The following is an 18,607-nucleotide window of genomic DNA, read 5'->3' as shown; positions in this document are numbered from 1 at the left end:
AAAGGTTGAATTCTAAATAGGCAAGATAGAAAATGCGGGAAGAACTGACATACAACAACAGGTATTAAAACACAAACGTATTTCATATGAATGGTAAGTTTTATTTTTAAAGACAAATGAAGTATATGCAAATTAAATAACACATTATGCATTATGAAATATTAGTCTCTTATTTAAATGCCCTGCTGTTTGCAGGGATTGAATACCTGAAAGGATTTCGAGTAATACTTGAGGAGTTAAAATCAGAGGGAAGACAATGCCAGCAGATGGTTTTAAAAGATCCAAAGCAGCTCAGCCCCAGTTTTAAACGAACAGTAAGTGCTCTGTTTCAAGAAAAGTTTCATTATTGCTTGATTGCATGAGTAGTCTTGAAAGTGTTTATATGCTGCATATAAATCTAAATATATACACAATGTGCTGTTTACTAGGATGCAGGTTGCTTCCTAAAAGTATTATTTTTTAAGCTAATGATGGTTTTTCCTCTTGTGATGGCTATAGTCCCCTTCTATAGAAGCTTTCCTGAAGGGAAATCTGTCATTTGGGTGACTCCGCAGTACAGTTGCACAGCTGTAATAGTCCACATCCAACTCTGTGCTGAGATTCCTCATGTCAGTGTGTAATGGAAGGTTAGATAAAGGATTTCTTAATGCATTAATTTTGGCTTATGTTTACAAAACTGTGGGCTTGTTTTGAAAGATACTTTCAGTCGTAATAGTTGATCTTAAAATATGTTGCAATCTTGTCTTTTTGTAGGGAATGGAATCCCAGCCCTTTCTAAATCTGAAGTTTGAAACAGATTACTTTGTAAAGATTGTTCCTTTTCCTTCCATTAAAAATGAGAGTAATTATCACCCATTTTTCTTCCGAACTAGACGTAAGTATTGCATACAATGTAGTATTGCATATCACCTCCCTTTCTCGCAGCTTCTAGTTTTCCCCACAAAGGACTGGTAGCAGATGATGATGTTAGGTGTGTCCAGGTTAAAATAGTTACTGACATAGTCTTTGGAGTAAGATCTGGGTGTTAAGTGGAAAGAATTTGGATGCCACAGATAAATCTGTGGTGTATGATAACACGTGTTAGGCAACAACCAGAAGGAAAGTCTCAGGCAGGCCTGAGATAATCTCAGGTTTGTCTACAGCAAAATTACTCTCATGGTTCTCAGGACCATTTCACTCATTAAGTCCTTCTCCTCTCTGGATATTGTGAAGAAGCTCAGGTTGGCTTTGGTTTTGAGATCAGTTTCAAAAATGGGTATCTAAAGATAGATATAGATGAGTACCTATAGAAAATTAGATGGCAACAAACCAAATTGAATTTCTCAAAATTACTTACTAATTCACATTAGAGTTAGAGAAAAGAAGCTTGAAAAAGCTTCTCAGTACTTAAATAGTTAAATAGTACTTAAATAGGCAAGTACCTTTCGGGCTGAAATGCTGATATTTGTCCTGCTTAGGTTTTTTTGCCCTATAAAACTTTCTTTTTGTTTCCAAGTCTGTCTGATGCAGATTGCAGTAACATTTGTCTTTGTAATAGTGCTCAGCATACTTATTTACTCTGAGAAGATGTGTTTAAGACTAGTTTCGGCTTCCTCTCCTGCTTAACTATGCCTGTTACTATCCCTTTGTCTCACTAAGGAATGCTAATTTCAAATTAGTGAACCTCTGTTTCTTATATAAAGATGAGAATGGGCTTAAAATCATAACAAAGCACCTAAGTGTGCAAAATATATTTACTCCGGCATAGTAGAGACTGGGAAAGAAATAGGGGTATTGTCTTCAAAATGATGAATTCCTTTCTTTTGCCCTTGTTTTTTTTCTATTTAAATAACCTAGCATTTTGATACTGTATAATTAATAATTTTTGTGTGTATTTGTAGCATGTGAATTGTTGCTACAGCCAGAAAACCTTGTCTGCAAACCTTGTAAGTAAAATGTAATACTTTATGTATAGTCATATTTCAAAAAGTTACTAGACTTTTTTCCAATTCATGAATATCTCCTCTGACAGACTGGAAGCCAAGGAACCTAAATGTTACCCAGCATGGTTTTAACATGCAAGTGTCCTTTGATCATGCACCTCACAACTTTGGGTTTAGATACTACTTTCTTCACTACAAACTGAAGCATGAAGGGCCATTTAAGCAAAAAACCTGCAAACAGGTACGTCACTGAGTTTTGCAACTCTTGAAAGCACAAGACCTATTAACATGACATGTTCTAAGGTTTCACAGAAACTTTGAAAACTTAATATAGAATACTATGAGTTTTAAAATTTATGAACTATTTGGTAGTGTTTATGTAAATAGTAATTGTATTGTGATAGCACTCAGCAGTATTGCGTTAGCACTCAGCAGTCAAAAGGCTTGAAGGCTCCTTTGGAGCTGCGTAGTATAAGCAAATGAGGCAAGACTGCTCTCACTTGAAGACCCTACAACTAATTAGTACTTCAAACTGCAGTTTCATTATGTTTGTTATACATATTATTGCCTATTTTTTTATTATACTTTTGCACCAAATTTGATACAATGGCAAGTTTGTTCTCACTGATCAACCTTTCATCCTAAGTCTCTGAAAGCTGGGGAGCTTCAGGGGGTTATGTAGACTTTATCTGTTAGACCAAACTTTTAAGATTTTTTTGATAGTCAATCATATTTTAGTTGTGCAGGCAGAGGATAGAGATAGGAATCTCCAGTCCACATTTGAATCAAGAGGTTTTGCTGGTTTAAGGTGCCTTAACGCAGGAGGGCACTGCATGTTGCTAAATCAATGCGAATGTATTTTTTATTAGGTTTTAAAAGTATGTGAATGGCTTGCAAAGTCTTCTCTTTCTTTGATGTAGGAGCAAAACACAGATACTACAAGTTGTATTCTTCAGAATGTGTCTCCAGGGGATTATATAATTGAGGTAATACCTACAAACAGTAATGGGTACAACAGCTAAATGAGTGTATTAATGGAGAAATTAACTGAAGTAGTTCAAGTCACACACTGGTAAAATTGAACTTCAGGCATCTCTACTGAAGTACTGTGGGCAAGTAAAGGTTTTTAGGCAGAATGTTCTTGATCTTTCCATAGCTTTGCTTCCCTGAGTGCATGGCAGTTTCATCTGTGCCTTCAGCTCTTGGACTTTGGTTTTTTCAAAATTGGAATGCTGTAGTTTGGTCAATTTTTACTATACTTAAAAGCTGTGTATTTCTCTTGATGCTGACAGTATGTGAACTCTGAAAGTTAATACTACAACGTTAAACTATGTACCAACAAAGACAAATGATTTTACTAATTACAAGTTTGTGTTGCTCTTTAATTTTAACTTTTTTGAACAGCAAGTTTCTTCACATTTGCTCATGAAAGCTGTTGTAGCTGTTTACATATTGCAGAAAATAAATAAAGTCAAATTTCCCCAAAATAACATTCGACTTTTACTTTTTCAAAGCTGGTTGATGACACTAATACAACAAGGAAAACAATGCACTATGCACTAAAACCAGGTATGAATTTTGGTTTTTACACAGTATATAGTATTCACCTTATTAATTTAGATTCAGTTTTAATTATGCTGGAAATAAATCTCGATTTTGATCTCTGTCTCTTTGTTTGCCATAATCAAGATTACTGAGGCAATTGTGCTGTGATTTTTTTGACTGAATGAAAAAAGAATAGACATGCACACTTGCACATACACATCTGCATCTCTGTATATTTATATTTAGTACAGTTTAGATCAGTGTATGATTGGAAATCTTTATGGGAAAGTCACTTTTGTTGTAAATATGAGTATGAAGAATCACAGCCTGGATCTTAATTGCATACAGCTGATGCATGCAGTAGTGTGGAAATAATGTAATAAAACTGTGACAGCAGCTTAAACACATTACCTGCTGGTGCGCTTCAGCCCTGAAATCAAATCAAGCAGTCTGGAAAACCTGACAGGTGAATGCTTAGCGTGTCTGTGTGTCATTGAGAAGCTAAATAGGGATTTCAGAATGTCACTGCAGACACAGAACATAGCTGCAGACGAAGGCAGCATGTAAAATAGACTGAATCCTAATGCACATTGCTAAAGGTAATCTGTGCAGAAGACAGTGCTTTCTGAGTGGCTAGCTCAGCACCCTGGCACAAAAACTGTCAGGTCCAAATGACTGTTGCATATCTTATCGTATCTTTGTTCATGTAAAGTTCTGCTCATGGGGGGAAGGGATGAGTTGGCATGCAGCACTTGTTACTTATCTTAGTTGCTCTAATGCTGTGGGGTTGGGGGCAATCAGCATAAAACCTATTTAAAATGGAGCAGAACATGGTGTTTGATTCTACTGTATATTTGAGAATTACCTAGTCACAGTGTACTGCAGCAGTTTTACATTACCAGCGTGAAGAGTTGATTAGATAATTATGATGTAGCTTATTTGCATATGGCTAATTCTGCTTTATTTTTCAAAGTACACTCTCCATGGGCTGGACCAATAAGAGCCATTGCCATCACAGTCCCTTTAGTTGTCATTTCAGCATTTGCGACACTTTTCACAGTGATGTGCCGCAAGAAACAGCAAGGTAAGAGGGTTTATTCAATATGGAATTCCATTTGAAGATGCTCCTTTGCAGTCAAAAGAAGTCTTGCCTGCTTGATTGATTCCAGAAGTACCTTTATCTGAAGAGACTTTTTCTCTTCTACTTCTGTCTCCTTCCTACCCACAGCTCTTTGTGTGTTGAAACTTGTAGCAGTGCTTGATGGTAATTTGTTGCCATAGAAAGATTTGTATGGCAAATCCAAGACTTCATTGTAGAAAGGAGAGAAAAAAATTGCTGTTGGGAAGTGTATTTGGTTTCGGGTTTCTTTTTATTTGTGAGGTACAACATGACCACATAAAATACAAACAGATCTGTAAATGGATATGTTTTAAATGTCTAATTCTTAACTTATTTTAAACCAGAAGGAAAGTAAAGCCGTGTGATACCAGTGCAGTTCTCAGTACTGTCTGGAATACTACCTGTATCTATTGTTCCAGATTTGCTCACTTTCCTGGAAGTTGCTTTTACACTTCATCCTAAGCCATCTTCCTAAATTTACTCTTTCTCAGACTTGCAGATGTGTCTCTTAAATTACGTTCCACCCTTCTTTGCTGACTTTTCTCTCCTCTGTGTCCAGGAGCTGGCAAACCACACTTGTTACATTGAGATGTTAAAATCAGTTGGCATTTTTTGTAGAATCTAGGGAACTGTGTGGTTTCATGAGTATGGAAAAAGAGATTACTTCCCCAAACTTCACATATCTGTGTTATCCATCTGAATTTTGGCATCGAGGCATACTGCAAGTGCTATATGCCATCTGGGTTAAATCCTTTTACCTTCTGGTCTTCTGCAGTTATCCCTTTGCTCACAGCCAGCACAGTTCCAACAGAAAACCCAGATAAATCACCAAGGATTAGTCTACAGAAAGAGTTGTTCCAGAATTTAGAATTGTTCAAAATTAAATCCCATGGTGGGTATTTGTATTTTGAAATACTCATGCTTTATTCTAAATTAGCTTAATCAACTGTAGAACTAGATTGAATTAGTCTGGCATTCCTTGTTCCTAAATAAAAACATCTGTGCAAGGAAAGAAACACTAATAGCTATTTTGATTTAAATGAATACATAGTTAATAATTAATAACATCTTAGTTCACATTAATGTCAAGTTGATGTCCAAATGTGTGTGTGTGTGTGTGTGTGTATATTTATACACATATGTATATATACACCAGAGAGATCCTGTATGATCTTCTGAAAGAATCTGTGTTCCTGGAGTTTAATATTCTTACCTGGCTTGTGTTGTGGGTTTTTTTAAAACAAGAGACTATGTTATACAGGAAAGATGATGACACAGCCTTAGGGCTTATAATATTTGAACAGAGAGATGAAGACTGTTGTAGCTGGATAGAGGTGAAACGCACTTATTCTATTTATAAGATAAACCTTTCCTAAGTTTTCCGAGTTGTACAGTAATAACTGCGCATTTCGCTTCCAAAGATTGTTCCACATATGTAGCAACTCATAAACTGCATCAATAAAGCATTTTTCCAAAATTTTCCAACTTTTCAGGTTGGAAAGGGAAGAAATATCTTTTGAGACGTCCTTACTGTATGCATTAGTAATGAGCCTACAAAAGTTTGAAAAACAAAACAAAACCAAACTTTATAGTGTGAACTCTCTTTCTCTCTTCCAATGTAGAAAACATATATTCCCATCTAGATGAGGAGAGCTCAGAATCTTCAGCATATGCTGCAGGTCTCCATGTGGAAAGACTCCGTCCCCGGCCAAAAGTGTTCATCTGCTATTCCAGTAAAGATTGCCAGAAACACATTAATGTCATCCAATGCTTTGCTTATTTTCTTCAGGACTTCTGTGGCTGTGAGGTAAACTCAACATTTCTTCTGTGAACTGTTTTTCCTTAATATTTCCTTAATAATACGTGATTGAAAATGAGGTATTTCAATCTCTCTTTCCCATAAAGGTAACTTTTAGTTATTCTTCTAAATATTGGCTATGTAGATTTTCTTTACTTAGGAAAAGGAACAGATCATAGCCCACATAAAAAACCAAAACCCCATGGGATAGTGGAAAATGTGTGCGGCATTGATTCCAGGACTTGCATTCAGCTGTGTTTAGCTCGTTTGTATTAACTGCTTTTTCTGTTTAGTAGGTCTTGCATCTTTATAGTCAGCAGCCACAAAAGAGGTATTGGTGTCTGCCTGATACACTTCAGTATTCCTGAAATGTGTTTTATATTGTAATTTTAAAGTAGTTGAATCTATCAGAACTCTTACTCATAAAGCAAAATCTGTGTAATTAGGATTAATTATTGACATTAAGTATTATTTTTTGGTTGGTTGGTTTTTTTTACTTCCCTTCTGTTAATGCTGTAAAATCAGCATGTCTGTCTGTTTGTTTGTTTAAATCTGTAAGATGTTCAAATTGTTACTTTGAATGACTAGGCTTAGAATCTCAGACTGCTTTCTAAAATATAGTCAATACATGGCCAATCTTTCACTTTCCAACTGTAAAAAGGCAAGACAATTGTTAGTCTACTTTTGCTTCATGTTAATCCTGCCACTGTGGTGGTAAATGGATGAACTGTTTTTCCAACTATACAGCAAGTCTGTCCTCTAGCGGCCACACACAGTAACACAGGCGCTGCCTCATGTTTGGTGGGGATGTGCACAGTTTATTCCTATATTTAGAGTAGTTCAGGTAAGGTGTTTGAAAGTAACTTATTTGATTCCCCTTTTTAGCGATGCACTTTAGCCCTGATAGAATCATAGAATCATAGACTCATAGAATCGTAAGGGTTGGAAAGGACCTTAAGATCATCTAGTTCCAACCCCCCTGCCATGTGCAGGGACACCTTGCCCTAAACCACGTGGTTCAAGGCTCTGTCCAACCTGGCCTTGAACACCGCCAGGGATGGAGCATCCACAACCTCCCTGGGCAACCCATTCCAGTGCTTCACCACCCTCACTGTAAAGAACTTCTTCCTTATATCTAATCTAAACTTCCCCTGTTTAAGTTTGAACCCATTACCCCTTGTCCTACCACTACAGTCCCTAAGGAAGAGTCCCTCCCCAGCATCCTTGTAGACCCCCTTCAGATACTGGAAGGCTGCTATGAGGTCACCACGCAGCCTTCTCTTCTCCAGGCTGAACAGCCCCAACTCTCTCAGCCTGTCTTCATATGGGAGGTGCTCCAGCCCCCTTATCATCCTCGTGGCCCTCCTCTGGACTCGCTCCAACAGCTCCATGTCCTTTTTATGTTGAGGACACCAGAACTGTACACAGTACTCCAAGTGAGGTCTCACGAGAGCAGAGTAGAGGGGCAGGATCACCTCCTTCGACCTGCTGGTCACGCTTCTTTTGATGCAGCCCAGGATACGGTTGGCTTTCTGGGCTGCAAGCGCACACTGCCGGCTCATGTTAAGCTTCTCGTCAACCAACACCCCCAAGTCCTTTTCTGCAGGGCTGCTCTGAATCTCTTCTCTGCCCAGCCTGTAGCAGTGCCTGGGATTGCCCTGACCCAGGTGTAGGACCTTACACTTGGCTTGGTTAAACTTCATAAGGTTGGCATCGGCCCACCTCACAAGCGTGTCAAGGACCCTCTGGATGGCATCCCTTCCCTCCAGCGTATCAACCGAACCACACAGCTTGGTGTCGTCGGCAAACTTGCTGAGGGCGCAGTCCATCCCACTGTCCATGTCGCCGACAAAGATGTTGAACAGGACCGGTCCCAACACCGATCCCTGAGGGACACCACTCGTTACAGGTTTCCAACTGGACATCGAGCCATTTACCACAACTCTTTGCATGCGGCCATCGAGCCAGTTTTTTATCCACCGAGTGGTCCATCTATCAAATTGATGTCTCTGCAATTTAGAGACAAGATACACTATATCTCTTTGGAATAGTGTTAAGGGGAGCTGTTACTGTAACTATGTACCATGGGACATACGGGATCAGGTATCATTTTAGCTTTATATAACAAAATATTGATATCATCTACATACAGAAATAATGTATGTGGTTATTAAAACTGTGGAGTTTTATGTGATGCTCAGTGCATAACAATGCATTTTATGTGATGCTCAATGCATAATGGAACAGTTGCACAAGTACTCTTCATATGGCATTGGAATGTTTTGTTACAAAGGACAAAACCAGTGGCATTTCATAGCCATTGAAAATAATAACTTGACCATACTAAAAATCCTTTCTCACAGATAGCAGATCAGACAGTATTTTGAAGAAAAGAAACAAAACCAGACACAGGCACCTGCATTGTACCTTTATCAGAGGATCTCCCAAGCAGCTGTAAACTGACTACTCTTCCCCATGCATAGAACAGAATAGTTCAGTCAGAAGGGACCCTCAGTGATCATCTGGTCCCACTGCCTGACCGTGTCAGGCACAATCCCTTTCTTCCTGTAGCTGACTGTGGTAACAGTTTTCATGAGTCCTCCTGTTCCAGGCATCCACCTGCGCTTTGTCTTCTGAGATGGTGAAGTTTTCCACCCTGTTACGGGTGATATAGCAAAGCAAGAATACTTTGTTCTCTGGAACAATGCTTGAGAGAAGACTTTATAAGTGGTTTCAATGTGTGTCTATAATGAAAATTTTTGCATCTATTTGTTCTGTTATTCTACTGCTCATTCTTTTTTTTTTTTTATGACCTAAAGTGTTGTGTCCTTCATCTGGACATACACGGGCATTGCACAGCATGTGGAATGTTCACAAAATTTGACAGTACTAAATAAAATAATTCTTATAGTACAGCTTTCAGCAGTTTCTTAGCAGACATAACCTGCTGCTGGTTTACATCCTGATTGAAAGGACTCAGTATTCTGGGCACTGATTATGTTTACGTCTAGATACGAAAATTCTTGCCATCAGACTTCATTAATATGCAAAGGATGATAAATATGGATAAATGAATACGGCACTTAGGGACATGGCTTAGTAGTAGTCTTGGCAGTGGTAGGTTAACAGTTAGACTCAATGATCTTGAAGGTCTTCTCTAACCTAAATGATTCTGTGATTCTGTAATTCAGCGGACTATGGACCCAGATATACAACGGTTAAATGGCTCGAGTCAGGCACAATACATTGTTTATTGTGGATGGATGATATCTAATCTGATCAGATAAGTAAATAGTAATTTACTTGGTCCAGCCACATTTTCTATGTTCTTTTTATTCACCTGGAAATACTGCAATATACCAAATCCATCGTGGTTTTATTTTTTTAAGGAACCATCCAGTTCGCATTCAGCTACTTGGTTTTGCACTGTTACTTGTTGATTCCGTAAATTTATATGTAACATTGGTATACTTAGGTATGTTTTTCTTCAAGTAATAAATAAGTAGCAAAGTGGTATCATATAGTAACTGGCATTCTTGTTTAAAATAAAGTAAATAAGTCTGGAAGGTTTCTTTTTTACCTTAGGAAAACATCTACTTCCTTAGCCCAGGGAAATATTCATCCCATAAGCAAAGTTTAGAGTGGCTGTGAGGCTGTGCTCAGTTTGGTGAATAACCACTGGCATAGGTAATGTCACTGATTCCAGTTTGTCCACTATCAATGTTAATTATTACTTATTTCTCTTTTTCTGCAAAATCAGCTTGTACTTGCATCAGGGAGCTATAGTTAAACTCATCATCAGTTCTCAATTGTTGGATAAATACAAGTTGACTCTTTAAGTATAACTCATTTGAATTTTATTAGCAAATATATCTAATAATCCAATAATGAATATCAACCAGAATGTTCTTTTCTTTTCCAGGTGGCTCTAGATTTGTGGGAAGATCTAAAAATTTGTAAAGAAAGACAGAAAGAGTGGCTTGTTAAAAAAATAAACGAGTCCCAGTTTATCATCATTGTGTGTTCCAAGGGAATGAAATACTTCGTTGAAAAAAAGAACTGGAAACACAGAGGGATAACCAAAGATGCTGGAAAAGGAGAACTCTTTCTGTTTGCTGTGTGGACCGTTGCAGAGAAGCTTCGTCAAGCAAAGCAGAATTCAAATGATCTCTGCAAGTTCATTGCAGTCTACTTTGATTACTCCTGTGAAGGAGACATCCCTGGTATTCTGGATCTAAGTACAAAATACAAACTTATGGACAATCTGCCTCAGCTGTATTCACATTTACACTCCAGAGATCTTAGTGTACAGGATTCAGAGGTGTTCCCTGTTAACATTAGTAAAAGGAATTATTTCAGGAGCAAATCTGGGAGGTCCCTTTATGTTGCCATTTGCAATATGCATCAGTTCATTGATCAGGAACCAGATTGGTTTGAGAAACAATTTATTCCCTTTCCTCCACCTTCTTTACATTACTCAGAGCCTGTCATGGAAAAATTTGATTCAGGTTTGGTTTTAAATGACTTAGTGAATAAACAGGATGGCGATTTTTACATGAAAGCAGATATGAATGTTATTTCAGCTGGGAATTCAGACTCTCACTGTATAATTCAGCACTTAAACCTTGGAGAAGACATAGAAACTCAGGACATTCAAGGTGGTGGCAGCTCTGTTCTTCAGCCATTGCTACATGTTGTTAAAGCTTCAAATCTTAAAGATATGCCTCGAGATTCTGGAATCTATGATTCGTCTGTTCCTTCATCTGAATTATCTCTACCTTTAATGGAAGGACTATTGACAGACCAAATTGAAACATCTTCCATTACAGAAAGTGTTTCTTCGTCATCAGGTTTAGGTAAGATACAGCACTGTTTCAAAAATCACATTCAGTTATTGTGAGCATATTTCTACCAGCTCAAAATACTTAAAATGTGAGGAGCCACATAAAAGGCTGCAGAGACAGGTAAGTATTGTTTAAAGATGGTAAAAAAGATAGGTTTAAGTGACTTTAGAAAAATTAATCTTTTCCTTAACTTACTTCAGGGGAGGGAGGGATTCTTACCTAAGTAAGATTTCTCTAAAATTCTGTTAATAAGGTCACTTCTCATTAATTGACTTATTATTGGAGAGATGGCTTCTTTCTTCCAGGGACTCCTCGTCAGCTGGGATCCTCAGCTGACAGCTCTGTGGTTTAATCCAAGAGGGTAATATAACAAAGCATTTTTACAGAATGGCTGTAAATCTGTAGTTGACATCCTGTTTTGTTCCAGCACACATGAGAACCTGCAGGGGTATAGTCTGTGCTGTGGTGAACTCAAATTTCAGAATGACAATAGGCTTCTTGTTGGATATGGGCCTGGGGGGAATGAACAAATGGGTTTCAGTGGAGGAATTTAAATGCTTGGAAGACACTCTCCAAAATAGATACCCAGCTTAGGCACTTACAGTTAGAAGGTGTCAGTATAGCCTCAGGCTGTATAAAAAGCTGATCTGACCTTACTAGTTGCAGTACATAGAACTGGCATCACAACTACATCAGTGTGGAATGTTGCAGCAGTTGTATTAAATAAGGTAAAACTGCTATTTGCTAAGATTTTCCTTAAGCAGCTGCAACAGGTGAATATTGCATTTTGATGGTGCTGTGCTGTTCTGCTTTCCTGAATGAGTGAGCTGATTTGCTAGACTTTCTCTTGGCTTGATGGATTTTTTAATTATTATTATTATTTAGATAATTCATAACTAATGTTTGATACCAGAATTATCTTGGGGGAGAGAATACAGATGTTGATTTACAGATACAGCATCTTTATCTATAAGCTAGATAGTCTATAGGACAAAATAACCAGAACCTGAAAACTTTTCAGGTGGGAAAAATAACAGATTTACTGATTCAATTACATAGGCCACACTCATTGTTTCAAAATTAATATTACATTCTTTAATTTCCTGCCATCTTCTAACGTAGCCTGTTCTCACATCTGGGGGAAGAGTTACAGGCGACATCTGTAAAGGTTCTAGATGAAAGTGGGATGCTGGTTTAAAATTTATGGCCCCTCTGTAAGTATGCTTTACCAGTATCCCCTCCTGATTCAGCCACAGAGCTGTCAGCTGGGTATCCCAGCTGCTAGGGAGGCACAGGAAGAAAGAGGCAGTCTTTCCAATAATTAATTCTCAAGTCACATACATACTTGTTAACATGTTTCTGCTGTAGAGGTTAAACAACACAGCACTAGCTGGTGGAGGTGGATCTTATACTGATGTTCCAACGTCTTAAGAAACCACAGTAACTTCTGCCACTTTTCCATTCTCCCCCCTGTCCAAAAGCACCGTCCTGACCAACTCTCACCCAAACCACAGTCCTAGTTAGGTACAGGGTACAAAGGAGACAGTATTTAGAACTGAGCAGCAGCCGCCTCTTAGACTGCAACCCGTTAAATCTTTCTACTGTCCCAAACACACAAAATATTTATAGCCCTAATATATGCCTAATAATGAGAGGAACAGCTAGATTTTTTAGCTTTTATTCTTCTTGTAAGGATTGTAAGGTATTCTTCTCGTAGTGTCCATATGATTACTCTGAATTCACAGTACCTGGCTAGCTATTGTTTATCCATTACTTAGTCGGAACAGAAGCAACTAGCTCTGTCATTTAGCATGTCAAGGTAGATCTTTTTCATTCTTTAAAGGACAGTTTTATTTAATCTTTTGAATTAAAGTACTAAGTCTCAACTGTAGGAGTTTCTGTCTTTCAGTGCAGTTCATGCACAGACTACTGCAGACTTTCTGCAAATAAAAGATTCTCAAAGAGATTATCATATGGGGCATCATCAACTGAAGTTCAAACCAATTTAATTCTGAGGAAATACCAACAACCAAACCTTTACTACTTCCATTCACTAACGAGGTTTTCTCTAAGCAGCCCTGCCTGGGGAGAGAATTTGTATTAATCCTTTCAATAAGGAGTTACAGAGAGTGGTAGCTGAGCCTCGTGAATGTACAGCATTAACATCCAGAGGGGTTTCGTAAGTTTTCTTTGCATTATTTCTAAAATGTTGACAAAATACAAAATGTTTCAATGAATTAACCTCACTTCTGTTCTTTTCATAGGGGAAGAAGAACCTCCTGTAATCACTGCTACAAAATTCTTAGTGCCTGGAATATGTAAAGCAGAACTTCATTGCCATATCCACACTGATGAACTGCAGGCAATTGCTCCTTTATAATCCACTACAACGTTATAATGCATTGCCACTTTATCAACAGCCTCTGTTTGTGCTTTAGCTACCACATGTCTCAGCACTAAATCTACTTGAAGGAACAAATACTCCCTGAAGAAGATCTGTTATTCCTAAGAGGTCTTTTTATGGCCAGTAAACTTGAATCTGTTGCTCTTTTTTATAAAAGTCTGTCATGATTTGAAAAATGCACCATGGAAAAATAGATGAGAATGCATTTAAAAATGATTCCTATTACTAATTTAAATGTCATGATATTACACTGTTTACAGATGCCATATACAAAATTGACTTTTTTTTGTTGCTAGAAATAATCTTGCAACTGGACATAAAATAGCTTGGAACATTAAGTCTTAGTAAGTTTTGTAGTCCAGCCTCTAGCTTTAAGTGCTGACGTACTTGATGGCAAGAGTGTTGTAGTGAATGAGAGCGGAATTTTTTTCAGAAGGAAGATAAAATGCCAAAGGTGAGACCAAGAAATTCTCCATCAGAAGAAATAATTTTCCTTTAAAAATGTTTGAGCTCCTTTCATTACAGTCTTCTCTTTCCCGAATGTTAACATGTCTCAGTATTTAATTTCAGATAAGCACATCTTCCTCTATGTATGATTCTCCTGTCTCTTCTCCGCAATCTGGCTATGATGACTCACAAGTAGTACTGTACTCAACCTGAAGTATCATTTTTATAATAGGCAAATATATAGATCCTGCATATGCTGGGTGATACCATGGAAACAAAGTTTCCTGTTTTCTTCCTGGAAGGGCTGATAGAAAGAATACTTTAAAGAGATGGGGGAAGGAAGACCAAATTTCGTATTTAAAACATCATTCTGGATTTGTTTAGCCGTGAGCTGAGTATGCTTCGTGGGGGATTTCATATTATCCTTCAAGGACAAACCACCTGGGGTAAAACAAGTTAAGTGGTTAGCAGGCATGAATGCTTTGCTTTGGTTTCAGTCAATCCAGTATCAGAAGCCCAATGAGTTATTTTGCAGTTCACACTACTTATCATTATTTAGTGCTTAAGACAGTATCATCTTACTAGTGTTATATTAAGAAAAAAAATGCTAAAACTGCAACTGGCCGTGTTTATCTAAAGACACAAAGCACACGTCCTGTCCTCTGCAGTGACTGGATCACTACACCATCACCCAAAATATCCTCATTGCTTCCAAAGAGCAACTTGTCATAAGTAGAACCCATCTGTGCAACTACAAGTCTGGGCAGTATTATAATAAGCATGATAACAGCAAATAGTAAAGAACACCGTATAAATGTGCCTTTGCTAATTTTGCTTATGGGGGCAGATTCTGTCTCGTTTAACCTTTCTTCACATTCCACTAGCAGGAAGTTACTTTAGGAATACATCAGGGGAGAACTCAAACACCTGAAATATTCTCTCAATTTTGATAGATGAGAATTAGACATTGCTAACTGTTACACTGTATTATCCATTTTAATAGTGTGAGATAGAACTATTAAACCAGGGATGGTTTTGGCTGAGTAGCTTTAATGCTTCTGGGTTTTTGGGGGGGTTTGTGCCAGTTTATATTTCATCATTTGAATTTCCAAACAAAAGACTCTCGAAATTGTCACAGATGGAGTAAGAAAGTTCTGTAACAATTATTTGAACACAGCCATCGATGGCAGAACTGTGGCATGCTTTGCAATTGTACTATGGAATTCTGTGGTCAACTGGATGTATGTGTCAGATTTGGAGAGCCTTGTACGTTAATGCGATGTTCCTTACTTTTCCTGTTTCTTGAATTTGAAAGAACACTAACTGGAAAAGCTCTAACTCACAATACCTGAGTAAATGATTCTCTACTAAATGCAGCTATGAAGGATCTTGATTCAGTGCACTTCTTGCTGATTTACTAGAGAAGGAGCTTGGAGTGATAAGGCACAGGCAGAAGGGCTACAAAATTTGTGTGCTGAAGAGCTGCTACGCAGAGAAATGCAAAGCATTTTCCTCTGTGGCAAGTCATAGCTCACACACTGTTACTTTATGCTAGACTGAAGATTGGGAAGATTTTCTGTTTCCATTAAATTCAGTGGCGGAACTGGTATTACTTAATGGAATTAAGTTTTCATTTTGAGCTGTAAGAAAGCTCCGTTTCCAAAACAAAGGCAGTTGCGCAAAGAGTCACTTGTCATAAATATTTTTATTTTTATTTCTTCAAAATACGCTGTACAATCCTGCAAATGTTGGTTTTTTTATTATGAAAGGTCTATGCAGATGCCAGTAAAATCCATTGGGGGGAGAGAAGGGGGAGAAGGAAGAAGAATAATTCCTTTATTCCTTCTTAGCGTAAGGTGGAAACAGCATATTATATGTCTTCAGAAGAAAGACAATATAATTAGTTGAAAATTTAGGGTAGGACAGCCCACAGAAAATATACAAAATTGAGTAAATAATCTGATTTAGTGTAGTTTTTTTACAAAGCCACAGGGCTTTAAAACCTAGAAAAATACTGTGTATATTTTGGTGCTGGAAGGACTGATACTGAATTTGCAAGAATTCTGTATTTTCCCTTCAATGAGAATAACAACAAAAATCTTTGTTAAAAGTTAATTTTAAACCAAATATGTTAACAGACATATTAGAGGGTAGCTTGCTACTATTTTCAAGCATTAGTAAACTCTAAAAAACATCAATAGTCAGAGGATCCCTTTAATCTCTACTAGACTTAAGTGTGTGGACATTGTTTGGATGTTTTAAAACGTGTTTTCTGGGAGAGCGGAAAAAAATGGGAAAGCTGAAGGTTCAGGATACAGCAGTGTGTTCAGCATCATGAATGTTAAGTAAACTTGTTGCCATAATCTGTACCTCTACATGAACACATCAGCTGTTGAAAACAGAATGCAGTTGACATTTGCAGAAATAAATGTTTTATGATACTTTAATTTAGAAGTTAAATATCAAAATAAAACATTTTTTCATTTCTCTCCCTGGGCTTTTCTTAGTAGTGTAAGAAGACTTGGCTTAAAGAGTGCAGTTGTTTTATTCAAAACACTTTAATGCGGTTATACACAGCACATTCGTAACCACTGTTCTCTAACCGCTGTTCATACGCTGCATCTGGAAGTGTAACAGATATTTTGATGGGTGTTTAATATAGTCAAGTAGCTGTAAGAAGTGTTAATTTTGTAAAACTTTGGTATTGGAAAGACTGTTTTTTTTTTTTTCTTTATTAAAACTATGTTAATATGATTTTATGTAATTATTTTTCCTATATCCTCCTTGAAGCTCTCTTAGCATTACATGGTTCTGCAAGTGAAACCTATCCACACCAACCACAGAATTACAATAACCTGACTTAGATTAATTTTGTCAAAAATGGTGTGATAATTACCTAAAATTTGTATGGTTTTTGTTTTCATCCAAGTGGATTTCACTGTTCCAGTCAATGAACCCTGCAAACTGATTTCAGGGATAAGCCACTCGTATTCCTTATGTTGCCCAGGTAAATGAAGGTTTTTATAATGGACTGGCATATTTTATTTTGGTCTGGCACAATCAAACTTAGAATGCTGTAGAAAAAGCTGTAATGAGTCTGTAAAGTTCTTATTATTGAAGACTTGAATTGTTGACTTAATACCAGATGGTTTGCATACACATTAGCTATGTTGAATTTACAGGGTGCTGTTTATAATGTTTATACTTGTTTTCTTTGGGCCTCTGTCCCACAATTCCTAATTCTGCTTCTATCACCAGATAAATCAGAGACATTCTAAAGGGTCATTAAGCACTGAATAGCTGCATTAGTAATTCAAAAGAGAATTTGATCAGTTACTTCTCTGTATCTTTGGGAAGTGTTATCCATATGAATATTCTGCAGTCCTAATCTCTGTAGCCTCTGCCTTGGAGCCGTGTACATGAGGGACTTTGTGGCTGAAACACAAGGGCAAGAAGGAGTTGCTCTAGTTTTTATACCTTCCATTTAAAACATGAGAACCCTCAGGATGCTTTCCTGATGTTTGGGAACTCTTGATCAAAATTCTTACACCTTGAGAATGTGGAAAGATACGCTTTGATATGAGGATGAGCATATGGATACATCTCAAAAAACTTAAGGAAGAAAGCTCTCTTTTATCTTGTGTTTAAGTATTGGGATGACTTGATACTGAAATCTCCCCCTCAGAAAAAACCCCAACCCACCAAAACCATAACCGAACCAACAAGCAACAAACGCTTTTTCAGTTACAATGAAAACTGCGCACAATATGTGCATTCAAACTGCAGCTGGCCAGACCTAAATAATTTCTAAAAGGTCAGAAGTTAAATGCTGTGCTGTAGATCAGCTGAAGGAATTTTCCTCTCTATCTGTTATAAACTATTTTATTTTACTTGCTATCATCCGTTGCTGTTTCTGAGACTTCCACAAACCAGAACAATGGTCAATTTATATATTTTGTAATGGGATACAATTCTTCTTCTCTTAGAACTGATTTAATAAAGTCTGATTTACCCATGATGTTCATTTTTATGGGCAGCTGCATTGTTGACAATGATTTCATATTTATAGCAGTCCATGGAAAAAGTAGAGATAGGTCATTTTGTCCTGTTCGCAAAAAGGAGAGGAAAAGGAAATGTTCTTTCCTTAGTGTCAGATGTCACCTAAATGACCAGAAATTGAAGTGCTTGCCAATATCTACCTCGGTGCTAAAAGCTCAGTTCTTAGTGATTTTGTTATTTTACTCTGGTGCAGGTACTTCGGGAAAGCTGGGAGTTTGAAAACATTGCTGTGAGAATATGAGAGATGGTGGGGGGTGGGAAGCATATATAGTTAGCTATAATTGTTTAATATAACTATTAATAGACATAATAGTTACAATAGTAAACATCAGTGCAAGAATAAGTTGACATCTGGAGAATTTTCTTAATAAATAAAAAGACTTCATTTTTAAGGGATGGGAGGTGTAACATTCAAGGCTGATTGACCACAAAAATCAAACTACCTTTTTTCCAGACTCTGCTGGTAGG

At 37.4% G+C, this 18,607-nt stretch overlaps 1 protein-coding gene across 1 annotated transcript in view; it reads left to right on the top strand.

Moving 5' to 3' along the window:
* The window catches only part of IL17RD (interleukin 17 receptor D), a 52,747-nt gene extending 34,651 nt beyond the window's left edge, over positions 1–18,096 (top strand). Inside the window, exons 4-13 of the mRNA XM_030501909.1 lie at positions 196–314; positions 754–874; positions 1,881–1,925; positions 2,012–2,163; positions 2,843–2,908; positions 3,437–3,491; positions 4,441–4,551; positions 6,210–6,394; positions 10,308–11,241; positions 13,494–18,096. Of these exons, the coding sequence (XP_030357769.1) occupies positions 196–314; positions 754–874; positions 1,881–1,925; positions 2,012–2,163; positions 2,843–2,908; positions 3,437–3,491; positions 4,441–4,551; positions 6,210–6,394; positions 10,308–11,241; positions 13,494–13,609 (1,904 nt within the window). The 3' untranslated portion in view covers positions 13,610–18,096. The remainder of the gene's footprint in view (positions 1–195; positions 315–753; positions 875–1,880; positions 1,926–2,011; positions 2,164–2,842; positions 2,909–3,436; positions 3,492–4,440; positions 4,552–6,209; positions 6,395–10,307; positions 11,242–13,493) is intronic.
* Positions 18,097–18,607: the final 511 nt, after the last annotated feature.

Source organism: Strigops habroptila, chromosome 11, assembly GCF_004027225.2.
Source record: "Strigops habroptila isolate Jane chromosome 11, bStrHab1.2.pri, whole genome shotgun sequence".
NCBI lineage: Eukaryota > Metazoa > Chordata > Aves > Psittaciformes > Psittacidae > Strigops > Strigops habroptila.
The sequence above is the reverse complement of the archived record's forward strand: the minus strand, read 5'-3'. Positions and strand labels throughout refer to the sequence as shown.